This window comes from Phragmites australis, chromosome 21, assembly GCF_958298935.1.
Source record: "Phragmites australis chromosome 21, lpPhrAust1.1, whole genome shotgun sequence".
NCBI lineage: Eukaryota > Viridiplantae > Streptophyta > Magnoliopsida > Poales > Poaceae > Phragmites > Phragmites australis.
The window spans coordinates 21,572,412-21,598,741 of NC_084941.1; the positions used below are offsets into that span (position 1 = coordinate 21,572,412).

General features: G+C 47.3%; 1 protein-coding gene across 3 annotated transcripts; it reads right to left on the reverse strand.

The window, feature by feature from the left end:
* Positions 1-10,497: 10,497 nt before the first annotated feature.
* LOC133902859 (uncharacterized) lies at positions 10,498-22,499 on the reverse strand. Of its 3 annotated transcripts, none has more exons than XR_009907153.1 (2): positions 17,329-17,480; positions 10,498-10,937 (listed from the first exon to the last, which is right to left on the reverse strand). XR_009907153.1 is itself a non-coding variant. In XM_062344179.1 (2 exons), exons 1-2 carry the CDS (start codon positions 22,368-22,370, stop codon positions 10,924-10,926), a joined length of 1,176 nt encoding a protein of 391 aa, XP_062200163.1. In that variant the 5' UTR covers positions 22,371-22,494; the 3' UTR covers positions 10,498-10,923. The 3 variants fall into 3 exon arrangements, 2 of the variants coding, with proteins under 2 accessions (XP_062200163.1, XP_062200162.1); XM_062344179.1 differs by lacking the exon at positions 17,329-17,480 and adding an exon at positions 21,209-22,494; XM_062344178.1 differs by lacking the exons at positions 10,498-10,937; positions 17,329-17,480 and adding exons at positions 19,519-20,073; positions 21,209-22,499.
* Positions 22,500-26,330: the final 3,831 nt, after the last annotated feature.

The window sequence follows — 26,330 nt, forward strand, 5'->3', positions numbered from 1 at the left end:
GAGGCCAGGAGCTCTCCGGTGACTCCCCACCGTGAATCCCCTCAACGCCGCCGTCCCCACGCCGCCTCAGCGACCCCGCCGCGTGTCGCCATTCGGCCCGAGCCACAATCCGTCCCCGTCGTTTTCCCCTCTCTCTCTCTCTCTCTCTCTCTCTCTCTCTCTCTGTGTAAACCTGACAAGTGGACCCGGCCGCTAAAGCATTTCCCCTCCCGCACTCCCCCTCGAGCTGGGAATGGGCTGCCTCGGGCCGGGAAGCCAGCCCAGTAGCCGAAGCCCAAACATAGTGCAGCCCACATACACAGTAGTCTTTCTCTTTTTCCCGAAAATCTGATTTTCCATAGAATATTTTGGGTATATTCTCCCTTTTTCTTTTTCCCGATTTAAATTTCCAATCAACTTCGGAAGCCCGTATCTCCTCCGTTTCAACTTTGTTTTCAACGATTCTTCCATCTATATTCATATAAATTCAAACTCGATCTATTTATACCAGTTTCATATTTATTCCAAATTTATTTATATTTTATTTGAATTTAATTGTGTGTTTGTATTGTTGTTTGCATGGGTGCTCGCGCTTTAGAGACCAGAGAGTTTGTGGAAGAGGAGGAGGGGGAGGCCGGGAACATAGGAGTTTGAGCAGGACCCTCTCGAGGACTTCAATGAAGCTAAGTCTCAATGTGTTACCCTCTTAATCATATTGAACCCAATTTTATCACCACAACCCGTAACAGCCTTTTTCCAATAAATATTTGCATGAAGTATTACTTAATGACATAATTTAAATTGTTGAGCTTGTTGTGACCTATTGTAGATTAGCCAGCCTACTTGTGATCAACCTAAATATAATCTTAGTAATCCTAGGACTTTCGTCTCAGCTATTTAATTTTGCTAAGGTGATCACCTTGTTACTAGTATGCTTAGGACGGTAATCTTTACCGTTACTTTATGCTTAACTATAATTAGATTTTAGAACTGTGTGAAACTTGGTGCTTTGGTGTTGCGTGAGTTGTGGGATGGAAAAACTTATCGGATAATGATAACAACTGAGAACTTGTTAGAGCTGGGGCAAATCAGGGTTTCGTCGGGAACGCCTTGGGAGTTGAAGTGTTGCCTATGTGGTAGGCTTCTTGTGGAGATATTGTCCTTGGCTCGATTAAGGACTAAGTTGATGTGACATCCTATCTAGTCTTTACAGTACAGTCACTCGACCATGTATGTGGCAGTGCTTAGTCTAAACCCCACAAGCTATTCTACTAGTTGTCCAGAGTAGGTGTGCAACAGAAGACCATGGAGCAGGTGTAAGCAGGTGCAGGCTTGGTGACCCAGTTGGAGGCCTAGTTAAAGGTCAGGAGCCCCTGGTTAGCTCCTGTAGGCGGATAGTGAAATGATGCTGAGGTGGGTAATGGCTTTGTTGAGTCGCACTACTACAATGGTAGTATGTTGCAAAACTCAGCTTGTGGGTAAAGTGTACCACTCTACAGAGGTAAAACTATTTGAATAGTTATGTCCACGGTCATGGACGAACTACGGTTCGGTCACAGCAACTAGCAAAGGTTGTGTTTATTTTCTTGGAGTGTGAGTGGGCTGGGTAAGCCCGTTTTTGGAAGATAAGTCCGGTAGTATGCTGTGGGTTGTCATGGATGGGGTGTCCAGCAACATTAAAACTTGGGTCCTGGTGACCTTCCACCATGGCCGAAACCCCCTTCATTTAATAATGTTGATATAAAGTTTTCATAAAACTCGCCTTATGAAATATGAACCTTGCATGTGTAAACTTAGCTTTTTAGCAAAGTTAAACTCATAGCCTTTATCCTTGTCAATATCATGTGCATGTGTTTATACCCTTTGCCGTAGGGCAAGGGTTGGGACTTGCTAAGTATGTTTGTACTCACCTTTGCTTGTGCTTTTAGAGGATGACCCAGACTTCACCGAGGCAGACGATGAGGTTAACGTGTAGGCTTAGTCGCGTCCGCACCCGAGTTGCCTGTGGAGTGGCGTGTTCATCATGATGTCCCTGTTGTGCTCTCTGATGTTGTGGACTATGTTATTCATGCACTATTGTGTAGTGTTGTATGTTTTATTAGCTTGGTGGAGCTATTTCACCACTCCCCTTATTGTATAACTATGGTTCCACCTGTCGTAAGACTCTTATTTACCAGCTATTGATAAAGAACTGGTATAATAAAGGTTTTAAGCATTGAGGATAACCCAGGACGCTTCAGGAACTTAGTGACCTAGGTAAGCAATAGCTTGCTAATCACATCCCTATGCGACTCTTGTTTGTTGGGTTGCATTGAATGCCCCGGCGCCCAACACCATGCCCCAAAGCCCAAAACAGTTTTGATATCTTTGTTAAGTAAACCAATACTTTTTTCGTATGGATGTCTGGCACCCACCCTATCTGGTTAAGGTAAATGATGGCACCCTGCTTTGGTAGACCTACCAAACAATAATCAAAACCTATGTAGGTGCAGCTATTAGAAGGGCATCATTTACTCTTAATTTTTCTAAGGGAAACTACTCTATCATGATAATCATATCCACCACATATAAAATATGAAAGAATAGTATGACAGCAATATAAAAGCATCACAAATAATCATATTGACTGTGACATAGTATGGCCCCTTCACATGGTGATCTTCATCACCATGGTTCCTATCCTCCGAGTCATCATGCTTCAAGTCTCCATGATCATGTACTAGTCTACCACACCTAATAGCACTAGACGAATTAGATGAGAATTGAAGCATCACAAGTCGGCATGCAAGCCGTTATACAGTAACATAACAGCATTTGGCTTCAATTAACCAATGACACATAGGCCATGAAAATTACACACATGCATCATATACACATAAAGGCCATACCAATCACAATATTATTTACAAAAACAAGTTAAGCATAGAATTGAATTCTAATATCGCGATGTGAGCATGTTATTATGACAATCTATGCGTGTATACTACGCGCCGCCCCCTGCGGCTTTCAGGGTCGCACCCTGAAAATCTCTCGAAAGTACAAAGATCGCATCTATGAAATCACTATGAAAATCTCATTGGATCGATTACATCAAGCCGATTCTGAGTCATTCACAATGCCTCAATTTCCACTAGATCAATCATATTGATCATCGCGTGAGGTTTTCTGGAAACAACAATAACACACACAATCTTGATCTACTATTCTACCAACCAGCAGCTGCGTGCGCTGTTAGCCCCGATGGTGATTCCAACCGGTAGGGGCAAGTCGCACGCGCGGCGAGGTGGGAGAGAGAGCTAATATTTTTGGTCATATGGTTCCATCGACTTGCACCTCATTCGATCCAAATTACACCAAACCGTGCATCGATCGATCCATCACATGAACCAATCACAAGAACAATAATAGAACTAATCTATTACTATCACATATCATCTATATGTGATCGATCCAGATCAAAAACTACGCATGTAGGCTTTGATACCACTATAGGGGAACCGGTAGGCTACGCTAGCATAAAACAAAATTCCTCTACTACATTCAACTAGGAAACCAAGCTAGTATGGGATCATGGATCATTACCACTAGACGTACAGTGTAGCGAAAGAAGAGTTGGAGTAGACTGATCCAACGTTATGCGCGTCAATGCAGAGGAAGCAGCTCTCCGACCAGCTCTGAGCAGGTATGTTACTCCTCAACCACCACCGCAACCACGAAGAGGAAGCCTTGACCATGTCCTCGACCACGATGAAGAAGTAGTCGATCTCCTCGACCACCTTGTCTACCAGGTGCTCACGCTCCTCGACTACCCTAAAGCGGGTCCGTCGCGCTCCTTGACCACAAAGCACGATCAACACCGTGACCAGAGAGCACAATCAGCATTATTCTTCACGCCGAGGAGATCAGCGCCGCAATAGCAGCAACGCCTCTACCGTATCCACACGTACACGGATGGAACATCGTACGCCGGTGTGCTAGCACCATGATCCTAGCTAGGGCTTCGTAGGGAATTCAGGAAGAGGTGGCGGCCATGGTTTTTGGGTGGTCGAATCAACTCGTACGCCCACGACTCCTGCCTCCTCTTATATAGAGTACAATAATGGGCATTTAATCACATTAAAGCTCATCATGATTCTAAACCCTAATAGACCTTTAATCATATTAAATCAAACTTGCAGATCCAATCTTCATATACGATCGCATCTAGGGTATATCACTAATAGGAGACGTTGTCATATTTAACGATGTTGAGGTATGAAATTACATATCGATGCCTTCTTTTCAATTTCTATACGTGTTCAAAGACTAATTCATTCGATTCTTCAAACGCAGTGCTTCAAACACTGTGCAAGTGTGATACTCCCTGAGGAAATACATGCCATTCAAGAACAGATCATCGTGTTCTTCTCATCGGACATGTTATCAACCCAAACAGCAAGTTTCATGAACCAATTGTGTTGTCGCCGTGTCAAGGACTTTCAGATGACACCATACTTTCTAGTAGAGAGTATGCGATAAGGAGAAAGTCTACCAGAAACGTTGATAGCATATATATGTCCAGATGACACCATATTTCTCATGTATATATGTTTACTTGATTAAATATGTGTCCCATTTTATGCATGTACTGAGAGGGAGAGAGAGACGGAGAGAGGAGAGAGAGAGTGAGAGGGAGGAGAGAGAGAAGCAAAGTATTACCGGCTTAAGGATTCAGCCAGCAGTGATTCCCCAGGGATCACTGCCAATCGAAACCACCAGCCGGCAGTGACTCCACGGGCATCATTGTCGGCTGAAGCCTTAAGCTGGCAGTGATAATTACTTCACTACCGGCGTTCTAGGCTGGCATTGATAACCACCTTCAATGTCGGCACATTGGGCTATCACCGACTATCACTATCAGCTACCCACTGCCAACTGGAAAATCAGCAGTGAAAGGGATTTACCAGTAAATAGTGAAAGGGGTTTCTATAGTAGTGTCGTCACCATTTGAACCGGCAACTCAAAGCTCACACTGCCCCTCCAGAACTCAGGCACACGCATGAAGATCTATCATGCCACTCACTTATGGCCTTGTGTAGTGGCTGTACGGGATCGTCGCATGAAAATGTTGTGTTCAATGGGCTGGCCCCGCTCGGGTGCATCCCGTCGCAACCAGCGGCGAGGCCACATGAGGCTTGGGGTGCACAAGCACCCATGGAGAAATTTAGTGATAGTTGGCTTATTTTGACTATATGCACCCCTTCAATCAAAAAGTATGTACTCTCAAGGAGAATTGTCGTCTCGGGTTGTTTGTCGATTTCTTTTAACCATGTAGTTGAGATGTTTTTGAACCTAATTTTTCTTATAAACTAAATCAATTCTCCTCTTCTCTAAAAAAATCAGCAATGCTTTTACCGTCGTTTCAGAAAAAAAAAGAACTGATAAGGAGATAGACCCTTATTTTCACTTACTTTGACATAATTTGGATTCTGCTGCTTGGTTGTGTCAATCAGACATAGTAAGGGTGTGGTATGATCGAACAGGGACATAGTACTTGTGACCATTATCTGATGGGATTTGAATTACATTTTTTTGGCAAGGTTCGTCCGAACAGGACTTGCAACCTTTTTTTGCTCCTTTTTTAGGCCACACTTTTAATGGTATGCGTAAACCATGGATTTTCTGATTGATAATTAATTGATCATAAAGATGTTTATGCTTAACGATATGAAATTATTTGTAGTTTTGTACATTCAGTGAACATGCATTCAAGTGGTTAGTATGCGTAGTTAAGATAGCAGTACGTTCATCCCACAAAATTAATTTTGTATAAAGTATGTTAAACTGTTGCAACATACAGACACATGGCTAATATAGAGAAAGAAAATACACATTTCATCACCTGCAAATTTTTTTTTTTTTACAGAATCACCATTATCACTCGAGAGCTATATATCAGAGTTTTGTACAGGGGCCCGGTATGGTCAGGACTCGGCCCAAAGAAGATATAACTAATTTGTGATGCAGAAATGCCAGGCAATGCGAAATTCCAGAAAGCGCAAACCAACTGTAAAACATTTTGCAGAAATTTGAATGCACCCAATAAACTATTTGCAACCTAAATAAATTTCTAAGACTTACCAAAATTAGATCCTTATGGATTCTTAGGAATTCAAGAAAAGGAGATTTCTTTAGGCTCAGGAGATTCAGAAAATGTTTCAAAAATGCACCAAGTCTTTCATTTTGATCATAAACCAGATTCTGGGATGTGTTTCTTTAGAACATGCCATGCACGTATTTCATTAAGAAGAAGAGAATTACAAAGTTCACCTGTTACAAACGCCTTACACGTACGGAGAAGGGCAGGCCACATAACCCATCCGGGTTCTAGGATGTTACATGAAGGGAGCAAACGAAGCAGTTGCCGGGGTGGAGGAGGTGATGGCGATCCAAAGTGCCCATCTCTCAGCTTTGTTTCTCTGGCCACTGCTTTGCCTTTGAGATCCTACTCACCTTGTCGGATCATAACAGGGCATTATGCCAGGTCTGCAGTGCATAAGCGGAACGCTCTGCACAAAAGATCATACACCCGTGTGTTATAGCATTCCGATCACTCCAGTTTTAATTTGCCAAAGGGTCAGCATTGTAAACGAGAGGGAATTGTGTAATTGGTGGATGTAATGCTTGAGTCTTACGGACTGTTTATATAGAGTAAAAGGTTTGAAGGGCAAAAAGATTCTTCTGGAGATAAGGCAGGATCACGGGATGACAATCAAAATCTACCAAATATAGAGATATGCCAAATATACTCTAGATCCTGCGCAGTCACATCGGGAGCTCCGCAGATGGTGAGACTGCAGTAGAAGCCAAAGGTTGCAAGATGACGAGCTGTCACACCCCCTCACCACCCCCGGCACAGTTTTAGCGGTCGATGCGTCATGGATGCTATGACTGGAGTGAAAGCCAACGAGGTTGCTCAAGCGGATGATAGACCTTTGTGCTGTCGAGGTAGCCAAGAGCGAGGGTGTTATAGACGTGGTGTAGGGATCGATGACGTCCTAAGAGGGGGTGAATTAGGACACTTAGAATCTATTCAGCTCCAAAAACAATACAAGATAAACCTATATCAATTTCTATCCAAATATGCTCTAGATTTATCTAGTGTGTCTACTCTACCGATCAAAGCACTTGCAACCTATCTAAGAAGGTAAATTGCAAGTAAGTAAATGCGGAAACGTAAATAAGGTAGATAGAGCAAACTCGGCACAAGGATTTTTTTTCCCGTGGTATCGATGGCATGAATGCCACCCCTAGTTCACGTTAGAGCTCCACTAAGGATATGCTCTCGGTCGGCACCCGGTCACGGCTATTAAGCCACCAAGTCACAAAGACAAGGTCTCAACCTGGATGAGTCGCCAAGCCATCAAGACAAGGTCTCACCACAAGTCTCTCTTCCGGTTCCTCACCGCCGTGATTACTTCAGAGCTTGAGCCACCAAGGTAAGGGTCTCCGCGTCCCGTACACGTGTCTTGCCGCCACTCCACACCAAGTCGGAGGGTCAACAAGCTTGAGCAACTCCGGCTCAAGTTGCCAGCGAGTCACCAAGACTCCAAGGCGCTAGCGTACCAAGAGGTACAAGCTTGGATTACTCCTTGATCCACTCTCTAGGTAGTAATCACCTGGCAACACACTCTCTAGGCCTATAAGCACTAATCACTCTCTAATAGTGTGTTTAATCATCTTGGATGATCACTTTAAGCACTTTGATAGCTTGGATGCCTTCTCAGGTGTATATGAACTTTTTAGGACTCCAGCACTCTTAAATGACTGAGTGGAGGGGTATTTATAACCTCAAACCCGCGCACTAGCCGTTAACCCAACGACTCTGAAAAGTTGTTAACACCAGATGATCCGGTGAGAACACTAGTACAAACACCGGATCATCTGGTGAGTACACTCTCACAAACTAGATGTTGGAACCCCCACTCAAGTCTCTGTGAACACCGGACACTCCAGTGTATACTCTATCTTCATCACCGGACATTTCAGTGAGTATACCTTAGCCATCCGAGACAACATCTTCTCTGTGTAAATTGCTCCGGTGTGTTCTCCGGTGCACATCACTTCATCACTGGACCATCTAGTGAGTTATCCTTAGCCAACCGAGTCAATGCAACCCTCTCTGGAAAATATGCTCCGGTGTACATATCTTCATAACACCGGACCTTCTGGTGAGGTCACTGCATTCTCCCCTTTGTCAACAATGCTCCGGTGCTTGCCTCCGGTGTGTTCAAATCAATCACCGGACCATCCAGTGGGGTCTTCTGCTTCTTCTTCGTCTTTGCACTGTTCATTGTCTGGTGTATTGTCCGGTGTTCATTCCGCTCACACCGGACCATCCGATGCCTTAAACTTTGATCTTCCACGGCTACAACCTTCTCTGGCGGAAATGTTCCGGTGTGCACAACGCTAATCACCGGACTATCCGGTGAGGTCTTCATGCCTCTGTCACCCTTTGCCAGAGATGCTCCGGTGAGTGCAAACACTCAGAGCATCGGACCATCCGGTGAGGCCAATCTTCCTGGAACTTGTCCAATTCAACCAAATTTTGTCCCGGTTACGGTGACTTCTTCATGTATTGCATCCCTGAGACTTACTAACATATATTCTTGACAAACAGGTTAGTCTCATTGACTATGTTGTCCTTAATCACCAAAATCACAATCATGACCTAATAGGGTCATTTTCGCTACACGTGGTCAAGGAAGCCGTGCGTGAGGTAGTCGCACATGAAGCTGCGGGCGCAAAAGTGCGCCGATGAAGGTGCTGGTGACATGTCGAGGCAGTCGATGAGAGAGATGTCGATGCCGAGGTCAATGCAGTAGAAACCGTCGAGGACAAGGGGCCGCACCAATTTTACCAGAATGGGGCGTGCGTCAATCGGGGACGACGGCACATGCCAGTTTTGCTAGAACTGAATGCACGAAGAATAGGACCATCACAAGAAGTGTCAAGTATCTGGAGGAGGGCTGCAGAGTGGCAGTAGAGGAAGAATCAACAGCGGAGGCAATGCGTAGCAACGAGAGGGCAGCGCATAACTGCGACTGTTCCGAAGTGGATGTGAGCTAGGCAAGAAGAAAACTGCGCATGTGTGTGTGCAAAAGAAAAAAATAGGCGAGGAGAAAACTTCACAAGCATGCATGCAAAATAAAATAAATGGTGATACGAGTGCCAAAACTGTGGTAGACGAGACAAATAAAAAGGGCTCGGCAGCTGAAAGCTGACTAGACAGAGAAGAAGGTGACCAACGAGGGTCAGCGACGATGAGGAGGAAGGGAGAACCCGAGTGGCGTGACGAGGACCATACGTGCTGATGACCAGTGGCAATGCCGCACTGAAGGGAGGTGGCGTTGCTAGGCCGAAGGGTCGTCGATGCATGGGAGTGGCAATGTAGAAGTGACACCAAGAGCCACCGTCGGCACGGAGGCAGTAGGGTGGCTATGACCACGGCCAGCGGCCCAAGGAGATGACACAGCGGTAGATCAAAGTGGTGGCAGCATTGTCGAGGATGACCAAATCGAGGTAGGGAACCAGAGACGGCGTCGGGTAGGGCGGAGGAGACCCCTGCATGACCGATCAGATCTGCGCCGCGCACATGGCGAAAACCGAGCCGAGGTAGATGATGTGCTAGTCGATGATGACACCATGCACATCAAGGCCGCTTGACCCTAGCAGATCAAGGTAGTGCGGTGTTGGTGGTGGCGATGTTGAGGACGTACCGAGTAGTGGAGGCGATGACGATCCGGTGTGGCACACCTGTGCAGACGGAGGCAGCCGGGCAGTGGTGCGCGTAGGCGTCTCTGTGGCTCCATGCGCCTAGCCATGCCGCATGGGCGAAAGACAAGGAACCGGCCGGTGTTGTCGACGCTGATATTGGAGTAGAGGTGCGCGAGGTCAACAGGTGGTGGGCGACGCAAACTGATTTCAAATAGGCAAAATAGTAAAGAGAAAAAACCGATTAAGGGATTGGAAAGATTTTTTAGGGCAGCTGATCAAGTTGATCCGTAGCACGAACCCTAGGTACGGAGTGCGCGGATGAAAGTGATGGTGAGAACCCTAGGATCGAAACCTAAACTGATATTATGAAAACAAGGGAGAGTTGTATAATGGGTGGATGTATTGCTTGAGCCTCACGGGCTGTTTATAGCGTACATGGCTTAAAGGGCAAGAAGTCCCTCCTAAAGATAGGCAGGATCACGGAATTATAATCCTAATCTACCAAATCAGATATGCCAAATATACACTACAAGCATGAGGTTGGCTCTATGCTTCTTTGGAATTTTTGCTTGGAGTAGCACGTAAAAGTACCCAATCAGGTCCAATAAAATGAAACTGTAATCATCCAGCAAAGAACGCGGAACTGCGCAATGAAAAATGACTGATTTCTCATAGTTCGCAACTATATCGTCATTGGAGTAGCAGTAAAGAATTGCAATTTCTGTTCCTACTGCGAATTGCAGTTGGATTTAGCTCTCCGAGTCATCAAAACAATTGTGGTTTTAGTATCAATTGTTTCTGTACATTTGGTGTAATTTGTCAGACTTCAGACGTGAGTACAGATGGCAATGTGCTTGAAAGCAATATGAATACGATGAGACAAACCTCCATCGACTAACCCAAGTAAATGTGCTGTGCACTAAACCATAACTATCATCAATACTGAAACGGACATACCCTCCAAAAACAATATAATGTGCAACATCGTTTTGTCATGCAAAGTTAGTTATGACTACATATAATTAAACAATAGAAGGAATTAGCAAATAAGACGACTAGTTCATGCACGTCCACCACATAGTTTTCCAGTACATGCAACATAAAGGATCGAAATTTGATATGGACAACACCAAAATGGAAGTGTCGACACCGACAAGCCATTTCTTCATCTGGGCAACTGCAACAGAACTATATATAGATACCTGCAATACAAGCAATCTCATCAAACCACTTCGTACTACCACGTACTGATGCAAAAGTCAAGAGTCATACCTCACAAATTCTGTCTAGTTCAAAGAGGAAACATTAGATTCAAACATAGGGAAATTATACCAGCATTAGACAAAACCAACACTAGAACGCCCTCCAACTTCCCCGTGGCTCTTGTTACTAAATCCCTGCACATGTGTCCTATTTTTGGTTGGTTTAGATGGACCAGATAGCTTTGATTAGTTCGGTTAGAAGATTTAGCAAGTTTAGATTTTCTATCTTTAGTTTTCTTTGTGTGCCGGGCAAGTAAGGCCTGATTTAGTTTGTACTAGGCTATAAATACTAGCTAATACATACCTGAAAAGTTGCAGCTCCCGCAGCACCAAAATCCTGTTTCTATTTTCAGTTCCAACAATTGGTATCAGAGCTAGGTTTGTAGATCGAATCAAGATGGTAGGAACGCCTCCTCCTCCTCCGGCCAAGGGCGGCGACGACGGGAACAAGGGCAAGGGCGTGAACGGCGATGAGACGCCGGTGACGACCCCTTGTCCCTCTCGCTCCCCCACCAGGATGAGGAAAGGGTCGCAATCTCCTTCTCCAAGCAGGCGTAGACGCGGCGGCCGCCGCTCCGTCGTGCAGAGGGTGATCAAGGAGGTTGGCGGTGCCGGAACGTTCCCAATCTTGACCAAGGCGAACTACAGCGACTGGTCTTTGGTGATGAAGGTGAAGCTCCAAGCCCGCGGCCTATGGGAGGCCGTGGAATTCGGTGACTGCGACGACCAGGTGGATCGGATGGCCCTGGAAGCAATTCTGCTCGGGCTCCCGCTGGCGATGCAGGCGCCGATCGCCGTGAAACCAACCGCGCAGGAGGCGTGGGAGGCGATCCGGAAGGTGCGGATCGGAGACGAACGCACGCGCAAATCAAATGCGCAGAACGTGCGGAGGGAGTTCGAGCAGCTCTGCTTCCGCGACGGTGAGGAGGTGGACGACTTCGCTGTCAGGATGGAGGGGCTCGTGACGAAGCTCGCCGTCCTCGGCGACCCCGAGCCACCGAACAAGGTGGTGGAGAGGTACCTCCGCGTCGTGCCGAAGAGATTCCGCCAGGTGGCCGTCTCCATTGAGACCCTGCTTGATATCTCTGAGCTCACGGTGGACGACATCACCAGTAGGCTAAAGGCGGCGAAAGATCGTGGCCCCGACACGCCGGAGGTCGACACCGCTGGCAAGCTGCTCCTCACGGAGGAGCAGTGGCTCGCGCGCTCCAAGGAGAGGCAGGCCGGTGAGGGCAGCTCCAAGTCCAAGCCCAAGAACAGGCGTCGAGGCCCGAAAGGGAAGAAGGGTGGCGACGTGAACGGCGATGCCAGGGACGCGCCGCGTTCGGATCCGGCGCGCGACAAGTGCCGCAACTGCGGCCGCCAGGGCCACTGGGCCAAGGATTGCCGCTCGCCCAAGCGTGAGCAGGCCAACCTGGCGAGGGAGAATGACGACGACGACGAGCCGACGCTGCACCTTGCGGAGATTCTCGATCTGAATCTTGTCGACAGCGCCGCGCCTTTGCACCTCGATGAACCGCGTGCACAGGAGTTCCTCGGTGAGACGGACGATGCTGAGAAGCTGGAGGGGTGGTACCTCGACACGGGCGCGTCGAATCACATGACGGGCCGCCTGGACGCCTTCTCCGACCTTGATCACGCGGTGGTCGGCGATGTGCGTTTCGGCGACGGCTCCGTTGTTGCGATCCGCGGCCGTGGCACCGTGATCTTTGCTGGGCGAAACGGGGAGCACAAGGCGTTCACAGGCGTCTACTACATCACGCGCCTGAAGAACTCCATCATCTCCGTCGGGCAGCTTGACGAGGGAGGCTCCAAGGTGGAAATTGAAGATGGCGTCATGCGAATCTGGGATCGGCAGCGCCGCCTCCTGGTCAAGGTTGAGCGCGGGCGCACCCGGCTCTACATCCTGCGGCTCGCCATTGTCAAGCCGGTGTGCCTGGCTGCCCGGGCTGGATCGGAAGGAGCCTGGCTCTGGCACGATCGCTACGAGCACCTCAACTTCGATGCTTTGCGGCGGCTGACGCGCGACGACATGGTGAGAGGCCTCCCCAAGCTGGACCACGTCGAGCAGCTGTGTGAAACCTGCGTCACCACCAAGCATCGCCGCGCCTCCTTCCCCTCCAAAGCTAAGTACCGCGCTGACGTTCCTCTCGAGCTCATTCATGGTGACCTCTGCGGCCCTGTGTCCCCAGCAACTCCAGGCGGCCGGCAGTACTTTTTGCTCCTCGTCGATGACTTCTCACGATTCATGTGGCTCGAGCTCCTCTCTTCCAAGAGTGATGCTGAGGCCGCAATCAAGAAGGTGCAGGCCGGCGCCGAGAACCAGAGCGGCCGCCGCCTTCGCGTTCTACGGACGGACAATGGCGGCGAGTTCACATCGAGCGAGTTCGCGCGCTATTGCGCGGAACAGGGAGTTGAACAGCACTTCACCGCGCCGTACACGCCGCAACAGAACGGCATTGTAGAGAGGAGGAATCAGACAGTGCTCGCCACGGCTAGAGCACTGCTGAAGTAGAGGAAGATGCCGGCGCGCTATTGGGGCGAGGCCGTTTCCACGGCCGTCTTCCTCCTCAACCGCGCTCCGACGAAGTGCCTAGCCAGGATGACGCCGTACGAGGCCTGGACCGGTCACAAGCCCGCAGTCTCCTTCCTGCGCACGTTCGGCTGCTTGGCTTATGCCAAGGTTGTGAAGCCCGGCATCTCCAAGCTCGACGACCGCAGCCGAGTAATGGTCTTCATCGGCTATGCTACCGGCACCAAGGCGTACACGTTGCTGGAACCTGCTACGGGCAAGGTGACGGTGTCCCGCGACGTGATCTTCGACGAGTCCGTCGGCTGGGATTGGGAAGGCAAGGGCGAGGCGGCCATGACGGCTCCGTATGATTTCCGCGTCGAGCGGGTCGTGCAGCAAGTATTCGAGCCCGCTCCGGTAAACATGAACGGGGGAGCACGATCGTCTTCACCAGCACCTGTTGCGCGCGCTCCTTCCCCAGCTCCGGCGACGTCACCGCCAGAGCCTGCTGCAGCGCCGGCGTCCCCTGTTTTCGTCACGCCGCTGCAAAATGATGAGGAGCGGCTGGACGCGTGGCACGACAACACTCCCGTGCCCTATCGCACGGTCGACGACGTGCTCGGGGAAACGGGACCAGCTCCAGGGATGGCAGCTCGCGTCTGCGACACCGAGCTCCACCTCGCCTGCACCGGCGAGCCGTCCACGTTCAAGGAGGCGGAGAAGGATGATGCTTGTCGGGCGGCCATGCGCGAGGAGATGAACACCGTGGAGGAGAACGGTACTTGGGAGCTCGTCGACTTACCGCGCGGACACCGCCCAATCGGATTGAAGTGGGTGTACAAGCTGAAGCGGAACGAGGCTGGCGACGTCATCAAGCACAAAGCTCGCCTCGTCGCGAAGGGCTACGTCCAGCAGCCAGGGATCGACTATGAGGACGCCTTCGCACCTGTTGCGCGGCTGGAATCAGTGCGGCTGTTGCTCGCGCTGGCCGGGCACAAGGGCTGGGCCGTGCACCACATGGATGTAAAGTCCGCATTCCTGAACGGAGTGCTCCGCGAGGAGGTGTACGTATCGCAGCCGCCTGGATTCGCCGTCGCCGGGGAGGAGAACAAGGTGCTACGGCTGCGCAAGGCGCTCTACGGACTTCGTCAGGCCCCGCGCGCGTGGAACGCACAGCTCGACAGCACGCTCAAGGAGCTCGGCTTCAAGCAGAGCCCGCACGAGGCCGGCATCTACGGCCGCGGCGAGGGTGGCGCACGGACGCTCGTCGGCGTCTACGTCGATGACTTGGTCATCACGGGCGCTTCGGAGAAGGAGGTCCGCCGCTTCAAGGAGATGAAGGCGCAATTCAAGATGAGTGATCTTGGCCTCCTTTCCTTCTACCTTGGAATTGAGGTGCAGCAGACCGCCCGCGGCATCACGGCGAGCCAAGGGAGCTACGCGCGGAAGGTCTTGGAGGTGGCGGGGATGGCCAATTGCAATCCGGCGCACACCCCAATGGAGGAGAGGCTCAAATTGAGCCGCAGTAGCGAGGCAGCAGAGGTTGATGCGACTCTGTACCGGCGGATCGTCGGCTGCCTGCGCTATTTGGTTCACACCCGGCCGGACATTTCGTTCGCGGTTGGGTACGTGAGCAGGTTCTTGCAGTGTCCTACGGAGGAGCACATGGTCGCCATCAAGCGCATCCTCCGCTACATCGCCGGAACCCTAGACTACGGCTGCTTCTACGCGCGCGGTGGCGCGGCAAAAGTGAAGCTGCACGGCTACACCGACTCCGACCTCGCCGGCGACATCGACACGAGCAGGAGTACGTCTGGCTGCATCTTCTTTCTCGGGAGCGGGCCGGTGAGCTGGCACTCCCTGAAGCAGCGCGTGGTTGCTCTGTCTTCGTGCGAGGCAGAGTATGTCGCCGCGGCGTCGGCGGCAACTCAGGCTATTTGGTTGGCCCGGCTACCTAGCGATTTCACTGGAGATCAAGCTGAGACAGTCGGGCTAAACATCGACAACATGTCCGCGCTCGCGCTAATCAAGAACCCTGTCTTCCACGACAAAAGCAAGCACATCAGGATCAAGTATCATTTTGTGCGCGAGGCGTTTGAAGACGGCAGCATCAGTGCCAGTTTCGTCGGGACATCGGACCAGCTCGCTGACATTTTCACAAAGGCACTTGGGCGAGTTAGATTCCAGGAGCTAAGGGCTAGGATTGGAATGGTCCAACTTGATCAATTGCGCAAGGATTAGGGGGAGATTTGTTACTAAATCCCTGCACATGTGTCCTATTTTTGGTTGGTTTAGATGGACCAGATAGCTTTGATTAGTTCGGTTAGAAGATTTAGCAAGTTTAGATTTTCTATCTTTAGTTTTCTTTGTGTGCCGGGCAAGTAAGGCCTGATTTAGTTTGTACTAGGCTATAAATACTAGCTAATACATACCTGAAAAGTTGCAGCTCCCGCAGCACCAAAATCCTGTTTCTGTTTTCAGTTCCAACAGCTCCCTCAACCCAGAATGCCCTCCTTCACGCGGACCTTGCCTCCTCCATCTCCCTGCTGCTCGCCCCCTCTCCGCTCGCCTACGGCTAAAGGGCACCACCGAATCTGTGCACGCGGCCTGCTTCCACGCTAACCCCGCGATGCCAAGCTGTCGCCTTACCTCCCCCGCCGTTAGCATAGCACTCCCGCCGCCTCGCCTCACCTCGCCGCCCTGCTTCCGCCACCACCGCGGAGCCAGCCTGCTACCCCGGGCATCCCTCTAAACCTAGGGAGCATAACCCGGACCCCAAACCATACCAGCGACGAGAAAGGCCGTCGACTGCGTCGTTGCATCAGATGGGAGAAGACAAGCAATAGGTACGTCAAATGAGAGAAAAGATTATTTCAGTTTTTGAAACATAATAAATATGAGAAAAATATAAACTCGTTAACAATACCTACCAACGAAATGGCATACTATCTATCTCACATTTTTTTGGGGAATCCATCTCACACATTAGAAGAACCAGCAAGGGATTCTGCTTTTGGAACAGAATCTTTCAAGCTCAGAGTCTCAGATACTCAATTTTCTCATTGCACTTCATCTTGTATAAAATGATATTTCCTTCGGTCAAAATAAGGGTAGTCTCAAAGAAGAAAACTAACTCTGTTTTGCATGGGAGCAAAAAAAAATCCACAATTTTTTGTCATCATAATATGATATTAAATTATAAAAAATATGAAATGAATACTTCTTTCGGCGACAAATCCAGCCATGTCATTTGGATAATCAGGTCAGTACAAATTCTTATATATCCATTAGTTGTTAGAATTGAGGAAATTCGACTGCACATAAATCATAGTGACATCTAGTTTGGTCCTGAGGAACTATGTAAAGAATGCAAAAGGAAATGGAAATGGTAGTAATTGGCTAATGGCGGAATGGCCAGTTACTGATGCAAGTTAGACATTGTAGTTGACCAAAAGAAAGATATGCTGAAACAATATTCAGGCAAACTGAATAACAATAGAATGATTATCGAGAAAATTAAGGAAGTCAATGACATGCTCACTATGTATCATAACGATCCAGAAAGAGCAGCAATGTGAAATGGCATAGCTATGAACTTTTATAAAACAAAGATAGGGTGTTTAAAGCCAAAAACTCATCTATTGTTAATTACAGTTAAATTCACAAAACACTGGACAATTTAATCACAACAGACCTTAATACATCTGTAAGCACAAAAAAAAACCCCAGGAAAGTATCCACGAAGCAAAATACACAGGGCAGCACTCTCATCTATGAGCAAGCACAAAAGTGTGCATAAACAGGGAAGGGGGGATGGACCTATACTCCTTAGTCATCAGCCATGCATAGAGCTCCTGTTAAAAGACTGCAAGCAGAAGTACATTAGGAATATGAAGGCCAGAGAGTGATCGAAAAACAGATTAATGATGGGAAACACTCAGCAAGGAAGCTGGACTGAAGGGAACCTCAATGGATTGTGCGAAGGAAGGTGGATGAAGGCGCGATAATGAACAAGGGAATGGATGGTTACTAAGGAATGAGGAAGAAGGACCCAGATAAAAGAGATAAGGGTAAGTCTATCAAGAAGTGTAATGAGAGGTGGGCATCAGCTGAGCAAAGAGTTGCAGATAGTGCTAGTTTAGAATGTCCTCTCTTTGTATTTGTACTTGACACTAGAACCTTATTTTTGCCCAAAAAAAAAAGAAGGCACAGATCCCTCAGATCATTCAGAAGATATTTTTGCATTACCGGATCATCAATAAAGCACAATGGCAACCAGATAACCATCTCACGTGTTGTTTACGATTTCAATTCCATTGCGTTTGTTAGCTTTAATCCTGACTACAGCTAAGCATGATGTCAGTTGCATGCTCATGGTCACTTGAAGGCTTTAGAATTACAGCTGCTAATTAGGAAGTGGAAGTAAATTTCATTTTTACAACTAGCTGTCAAAATTGTGCTTGCATGCAAAGCTGGACATTGTAGTGTTGTTAGCTGTAACTAATGTCGGTCACTGTAGTCTTCATATAGCCATGCAACCATCCAATGTAATCCATCCATTTATGAGATCAATACTGTATACCTCTTTGAATTAAATCCAACATTTGGTATCAGAGCCGAAGTTCGTCGATCCAAGGGCAACATGTCGATGCACTCGAGCGCATTCTCAAGTGAGTCGGTGCACTCTCCCGCTTGGTTCTCTTCTTCCCGCGCACGGTACAGTGGCGCCCATGGCCGTGGTCGCAGCAGGAGCAAGAGGGAGGTTGCAGGCTCGGTGGTGTATCCGATGCTCACCCGCACCAACTACGTCGAATGGGGTGCTCGTGATGCGAGTAAACCTCCAGGCACAGCACCTGTGGGAGGTGATAGATCCCGAAAGCGATGACTACTGTGACGACAGGCTGACCCTGTCGACCATTCTTCAAGCTATGCCGCCGGAGATGCTAGCGACACTAGCGATCAAGGACACCATGAAGGAGGCCTGTGAGACGGTGAAGACGATCCGAATGGGGGTCGAACGCGTTCGGGAGGCGAACGTGCGTAAGCTGCAGAGGGAGTTCGGCAACATCGCGTTCAAAGACGGCGAGTCGATCGATGACTTCAACATGCACATCACTGATCTTGCTAACAACCTCTGAGTTCTCAGAGACGACGATATCAAGGATGAGGAGGTAGTGAAGAAGTTCCTGCAAGTTGTGCCAGATCGCTTCATGCAGGTGCCCATCTCCATTGAGACGCTACACGACGTGAGCACGCTGTCGGTTGAGGAAGTCACTAGGCGTCTTCGCGCGGTGGAGCAGCGGTACAAGCTTGGCTCCAATGTCGATGGCAGCGGTCGCCCGCTGCTCACTGAGGAGTTGATGGCTCGGCTCAAGAGACGCGAGCTCGAAGGCAACAGCAAAAGCTGCAGTAGCAGCAACCGTCGACGCGGCAGAGGGCATGGGCGCGGCCAGAACAACGGCGTGTGCGACGCCGGACCGCATGACGACACCGGCGCAGGCGCTGGCGGCAGCCAGGACATCTCCAAGGACCGATGCCGCAACTGCGGCAAGATGGGCCACTGGGCCAAGGACTACCATAGCAAGCCCAAGCGCGGTGACCAAGCCTACTTGGCCCAGGGCGACGGCGATGAGGGTGTCCTATTGATGACGAGGTTTAGGCAAGCCTTGTCTCCGATTCCCCATCACCACCACCGCCACCATGTGTGGAATCCGCATCACCGCCACCGCGCACCTTCGTCCAGCTGAGGGAGGGGAAGGTCTTCACCCAGCTTGGTTGGGAGGAGGGGTGCGACCACCAACTATGGGTCCTGGACACTGGAGCTACGAACCACATGACGGGTTCACGAGCCGCCTTCGCCGAGCTCGACACCAGCGTCTGCAGCACCATCAAGTTCGGTGATGGCTTCATCGTCAGGATCGAGGGGTACGACACCGTCTTGCTCTATTGCAAGAATGGGGAACACCATGTGCGTACGAGGGTTTATTTCATCCCTAAGCTCACGGCCAATATCATCAGCCTTGGACAACTCGACGAGACTGGTTGCCAAGTGCTGATTAAAGATGGAGTCCTGTAGGTCCACGACGAGCAGCAGCGTCCGCTGACCAGGGTGAGGCACTCACAAACCGATTGTACATGCTGAAGGTCCACATCACGCAGCCAGTGTGCCTATTAGCGTGGAACGAGGAGGCAGCATGGCACTGGCGCGCAAGATACGGACATCTCGGTTTCTAGGCGCTACGGAAGCTAACATAGCGCGGCTTGCCACAGATTGACCACGTCAACCAGGTATGTGACGGCTGCCATGCAGGAAAGCAAAGGCACACGTCGTTCCCAGGGGAGGCGAGGCACCGTGCGGAATGCGCCCTCGACTTGGTACACGGTGCTCTCTGTGGCCCCATCTCGCCAGTGACACCAAGGGGAAAGAGCTACTTCTTGCTCCTGGTGGATGACATGAGTCGCTACATGTGGCTTGTGTTGCTCGCCTCCAAGGACCAAGCTCCAGCAGCGATCAAGCGCTTCCAGACATCCGTGGAAGTGGCGACAAGGTGAAAGCTAAAGGCCCTGCACACAGACCGGGCGAAAGCGTAAGCCTACATATACCTCTTTGAATTAAATCCAACAGTGTTCACCGCCAATGCCCATGCCTATAAGCGTAAGAAGTCGAAGTGTAAAACAAACAAAGCATTCCAACACAAGGCAAATGCAATAGGGAGAAATTTGTATGAACCAAAATCTGTAATTTGAAGAAAAAATAACTCAGCTTTGATACAATATTATGAACAAATAAGTAAAATCACATCTATTATCAAATGCAAGATTTTTCTCGAAACACATTACTCAAGTATCTCATGGTGAAGAACATGCACACTGATGATAAAAAAGGTATCTAAAATTATTTTTGAGTGAGCCTGTCCCACCTGGTCTCAAGCGATTGAAAATATACCCAAAAACTAATAAACTCTAGCAATATAAGTGATCATGGTGATCCACAATTAAATAAATTTGGCTAGAAAAGATCAACAATATCACTTCATATTTTTTTTTTTCTCTGGTACAAATGGAGGCAGCAGGACTCTTCATGAAGTGATAACAATGAATTGTAATATCATAAAGTTTCAAATTTTGGTTATTATGGATTTAATACTGGTAGCAAGATCATAGGGAGGTATTGAACGAAAGAATGTACCTAGATTTAAGTTATCGAATGTGCCAATTGAGCTACACATTTTGCATTTCAATTGGTTCAAGCTTAGCTTTTCATACATCATGGCTATACTAAATTTCCAACTGTTATATACCTTATGCTGGAAAAAATTGCACCTTAACTATGTGCATAAGAGTACTACTGTAACACTATTAATGCTGGCAATGGCAAAGCAGTAGAAAAGCAAAAGTAAACATTACTGCTGCTATTATTACTTAAATTTAAAATCTTTGTATTCATGGTTTTGATATATGGACTGCATAGCACATTAACTGGTGAAAGCATACCTCTGAACTGAACCACATGATTCAACAAAAAGGAAACATGGCTATATGTTAAAGAATTCATTAAGCATCCAAAGAAACGACCGATAGGCCTTGAGTTCAAAAAATTTAGTCTAATACTCAAGGAAACGAAAAGCCATCCCATCAAAAAATTATGAAAAATAACTAAATTTTTACTATGGCTGCAATGTACAGGCATGCTATTTACCTGAAGGGTAGAAACTTGTGAATGGATGACATGTATGGAGGTACATGCTCCTGTCTACGGGAAGTTTCTTAAACTGTGTTGAATCAAGATTGATCATGAAGATGCCATCACCATCAATCAATAGAAACATCACATTATCATCTTCAGCCAACCCCAGTATCGCTGGAGGGGACCTACCAACACATGGCCTCGGCAAAATAACGCTGCTCAGTTCAATAGTATTTTTGAGCACCCACCCAACAACACCATCAGAATCAGTCTTCCTCTTCCATAACCAAATGTTGAAGCCTAATAAAGCGAGAAAGCCGAGTCCACCACCTTCTGCAGGCGTAATCATTAATTGGTAGTCGTCACTGTCAAATGTGTTGTAGTACGGATCCTGTGGTGCCTCTATAAGAGCTAGGCTTTGCCGACCCAAATCAAACTCAAGAATGGCAACATTTTCACCAGTAAGCAACCAACAAATGGAATTCCCAACCAGGGTGTTCTTGGGACAATCGGCAGAAACAACCATGCTGTTCTGTGGCAACATGATTGAGATGGGATTGCCCCATGCGTCGGTCTCGGATGAGTAGACGCAGGCCAACAACCGTTCCGCGCCGTGGCCAAGCATGACCACTTGGAAGGGGCTGGAGTGGCAACACCCGTGAACGTGGCCTGGGTCGCCGGCAGCACACATAACTGCCCCATTAGACATGTACTTGTCGCCACGAAACGCCATGGGAAAATACACTTGTCGCTGGGCGCCGATGACTGGATCCCACACCAGGAACTTCCGATTCCTGTTGATGACAAGGACGCGACCGTGGCGGCAGCCGGTGATATTGCTGCGCTTGTTAATTGGCAAGGAGAAGAGCGCGGTGGGGATGCGGTCCGGCGGATCCAGTGCGGGAACGAAGCAAATGTTGCCGCATTGGTAGTCGTGGGCGAAGTAGCCGAGGAGAGGGACCTTCCGGTGGTGGGCGCGGAAGCGGCGGAGGAAGCCGGGATCGGAGACGAGGCGGCGCCACCGCTTGCAGACGAGGGAGGAGCGGGGAAGCGAGGAAGGCCGCGGCAGGAGGCGGAGGAGGATCTGGTCCAGGATGTCTTCATTGTCCAGCGGGGTCTCCGGCGCTGCCGCCAAGTGGGGACGGCGGCCGGTCATCTCGCCGTCCTCCCTCATCTGCGGTGGTGCGGCGGCGGAGGGTTTTGGGGAATTTCTGCCTGCGAATCTGAACGAGGCCCTCTCCAGCTCTGAAATAAATCACCGCCACTAGTGGGCCCCTTTGCTCAGTCAGATAGCGCCATTTACTCCCTCCGGTCAATAAGGGTCTGTTTGGGAATTCGTCTGTTTGGTTGACTGTTAGGCATATAAAAAAAACTTGCATCCGTTCCTACCATTCCGTATAGAAATTTGTATGGTATATTTAAATTGAGCATCACTTTCATTCAAATTAGACGGATACAGGTTATATGAGTTACAATGTTAATAATACCCATCCATCAGTCTCAAATCATAGAGTTATTACATCGACTCATACAGAAGATAATCAAACGTCTTCACAGGTTCACTACATCCATCGTTGCATTCGCTCGTATAGCTAACCAAACGTTCTTCTCAAAAGCTATACGACTTCTTCAGTCTGCTTTCACTTAACTAGACTATACGATACAATCTCTCTTTCTAACCAAACACACCGTAATAGATATTGCTGGGGATTTTGGATGGAGTAAAAAATACATGACCTTTTAAAAAGGTGGAGCAAATGCTTCTTGCACCCCTAATTAATACACTATAGACTCAATGACAAGTATTTGACCGATTAGCACTGGCATGCAGGGTAGTTAGCAGTGTGCATGATTAGTACCAGTGCTACTTGTAATCCAAGCTGTATCCCAGATTCCCAGGTGCCCGGCAGTGCTCAATACTCTAGTTGGGAAGACGGGAGCAGAGTTCAGGCTGCTCAACCATTTTGACAAAAAATTTCTCACCAATATGCATTAATTTCCAAATTCTAAGCAACCATCTACTCTGAAAAATTGGACCAAAGAGTGGAGTATGAACAATCTGTTGGTGTCACTCTTGATCAATACTCACGCGACCACTTGGAACTCTAGCCAGAGAAGAGACTCAATCACCCAACAAGAGAGTGTTTTGTGCTACTCTGAACAACTTGCAACAAACTTTGATAGAAAAAAAAAAAGAAAAACAGATCGAAAGACTAACAGACTGAAAGACAACAAACTACTCCGTTGAACATCTGAAAGACAAGAACTAATTGATCTGAAACATCTGTTGATCTGAACATCTGCTGATCAACCAAACAAGAAACCAAGATCTAATCCGCCCCATAGCCTCATGTATTCGCTCGATGTGCTGAGCACAATTATTCGCTGATCTACGCCATAGCTTCATGTATCAACGAGGCATCACCGCTAATGTCAAGAAAATTTTGTTCAACTGACGCACCGAATATTCTTGGAAAGCTTGATTCATAACAAGATGAAGTATCAAAATGTCAGTTCATATTAAAATGGAAAGTGCACATCACAGTGGTAAAAAAAGGTCACACATTACCTTATCAACGGTAGCTATAAGTTCAGATGTTGTTTTTGCTTTTGTCCTGTACTGAATTGATTGAATAGAATTAAAGAAACACAAATCTAAAATGTTAAAATCAGGCGAATTTGCAGGTTGACAGATCATCTGAATATCAAACCCATCTTGCTTGGCAGCATCACAAAATAATTTGTCATTATGTACAATATGGGGTCGAGCATTGTCTTGTTGTATATATATGGGCTTATTGGCATCTTCGCATGGCCATTTAGCATGAATCGCAGGTAAGATCTTTTCAATTAGAAAAGTTAGAGTGACCTACTTCATAATAGAGTCAATCGGCTTCCTCTCCAATGTCCCCGTAGGATGGTTGACACTTGATCTCTTAGCTGGTTCAAATGTTACAAGAGGAAAGCACCCAATTTTCCCATCAAATATACAATTTTCATCAGAGTCAAATCTTGGTCGAGCAAAGAGCAGTCAAAATCATGATCTTAGGAATGAAGTTCTAATTTTTACATGTCCATGTGGGCTCATCTTCTCCTGGAACCGTATAATATCTCTCAGTTTTCCTTGTAATATTAAATCATTTCTCATTAATGAAAACAAAATCGAATAGTCCTTTAAACGTTGGTCGTTGGGTATGCTCATTGGGTCAAGCATAGATATACATCACTTCAGCTTATCCTTCTTGTTCTTCTCTGCCAAGTATGGATTTATGTTGTTTGAGATTCATTTTATGATACCTTCCCGTTTCATAGCTAGAAGCTTGCCTTTACTCACATGTAAGTGGGCACCAAATCATCTAGCATAGTTTGGCTTGACAATAGAAGATCACAGATCCCAAATACATCCACTTCAAATATTCTTTGTACCGTCCGAATATGTACTCTGAATTATGTAGAAACTTATATTGTCACATGGCGCTTTAGACTTCCATTGTTGGCTTTTGCTAGCAAAGATTCCAATATTCTTCTTCGTATATCATTAGACACTTCATTTCTGTGTACATTCTCTTCAGTATATAGAGCACTTCCAACATCTTCATTAGCATTTGGAGCCCCAAAACCATGATCAAAACCTATATAAGCAGATTTAGAAATTGTTCTTTCATCAGTAAAGAAGATGAAGGAATAAATAAACTTGGTTTTGAGTAAGAAACTTGGTAAGTAATCACACTAGCACAACAAAAAACATTTCAATCAAGTTGTGTTTAAAATATATTGTTAAAACATGAGCTCATCTTGTGTTTAAAAAGAAATCCAGATGTAGGAATGAGATACATATCCATGCTTTGCTACTCTCTTTTCGGTGTTCCAAAATCTAGCCTTTTTTAATCCTCTCTCTATATTTTGTTTCTCTCTCTAGTTACCAGTTGCATTAAAACAAAGCAATGAAATGAATGGAAACGGAAAGAACACTTGGTTTTGAGTAAGAAACGGAAAGAACACTTGGTTTAACAGATTTGCCAGCACAAATTGAAGAAGATGAAGGAATAAAGAAACTTAGTTTTGAGTAAGAAACTTGGTAAGGAATCGCAACAGCACAACAAAAATAAAGAAAAAATGTAAGGAATCTCAAAGGGGAAGGAAAATGAGAAAGCTTACCTATCAGCAATTCAACATTCACTTCTTCTAGCTCCACATTCAAAACAATCTCTCCTAGTGTTCTTCAACCTCCAAAACTCAGTGCCACATTCAAATCAATTTCTCCTAGTTTTCTTCGACCTCCAGAACTTGGTGCCATGTTCAAATCGATCTCCCCTAGTGTTCTTCGACTTCCAGAACTTTGTGACATGCTTTATCTACAAAAGGTTCAAAATAGATAAAAAAAACAAGGAAAAGGGACTCATGTTATAAAGTCCACTCAGAGTCCCAAGACAATATGTTGGTAAAATGGGTACAACTCTCGCATACGGAGTCCAATTGAGGTGATCTTGGACTTTCTAGAAAGTTTATGCTGAGATCTTTCCAATGAATCTAACCTCGACCAAATATTCCTTATAGATTAGTCAAAATCGATGAAATAATATGCTACATCACCGTTTTGGACCTTGTATGGTCAGATTCCAGGTTGTGTACTCCTGTCTCACGGCTGCACAACCCTATGTCAACTTCCTCACGTCCCCCTATTTATACACAGTAGCCGTCGTAGTTTATGCTTAGGTTTTACTTAGATTATTCTCCGTATATCGATTTATAGAACCCCAAACTCAAACACTTTATTGGTAATCAGTAATATTCAGATTGCATCTATCTGTTCTTACTTGTGTTCTCGATTCGCTTGAAAGAAAAGCCTTCTTGGCAAGGTCAACCGCGTCTTGGCACGGTTGATAACCACGGAGTAGTGGTTGCGAGGGTTCTCGGTCTATTCTGGTCGGAGCTTTTGGACCATCAACGTCTAAACTCCACCGAATCGACTTATCATATTACCTTCAGAAGATCGGACAAACCCACATCATTTGGTATCAGAGCTTCGGTTGCCTGTTAGGTAATCTCAGTTATTCCCTTTTGCTTCATTGTGTTCCATTACCAAGAGTCCAGAAATTTGCCCAAAAAAAAAAGATTTAGATCTTATTTTTTC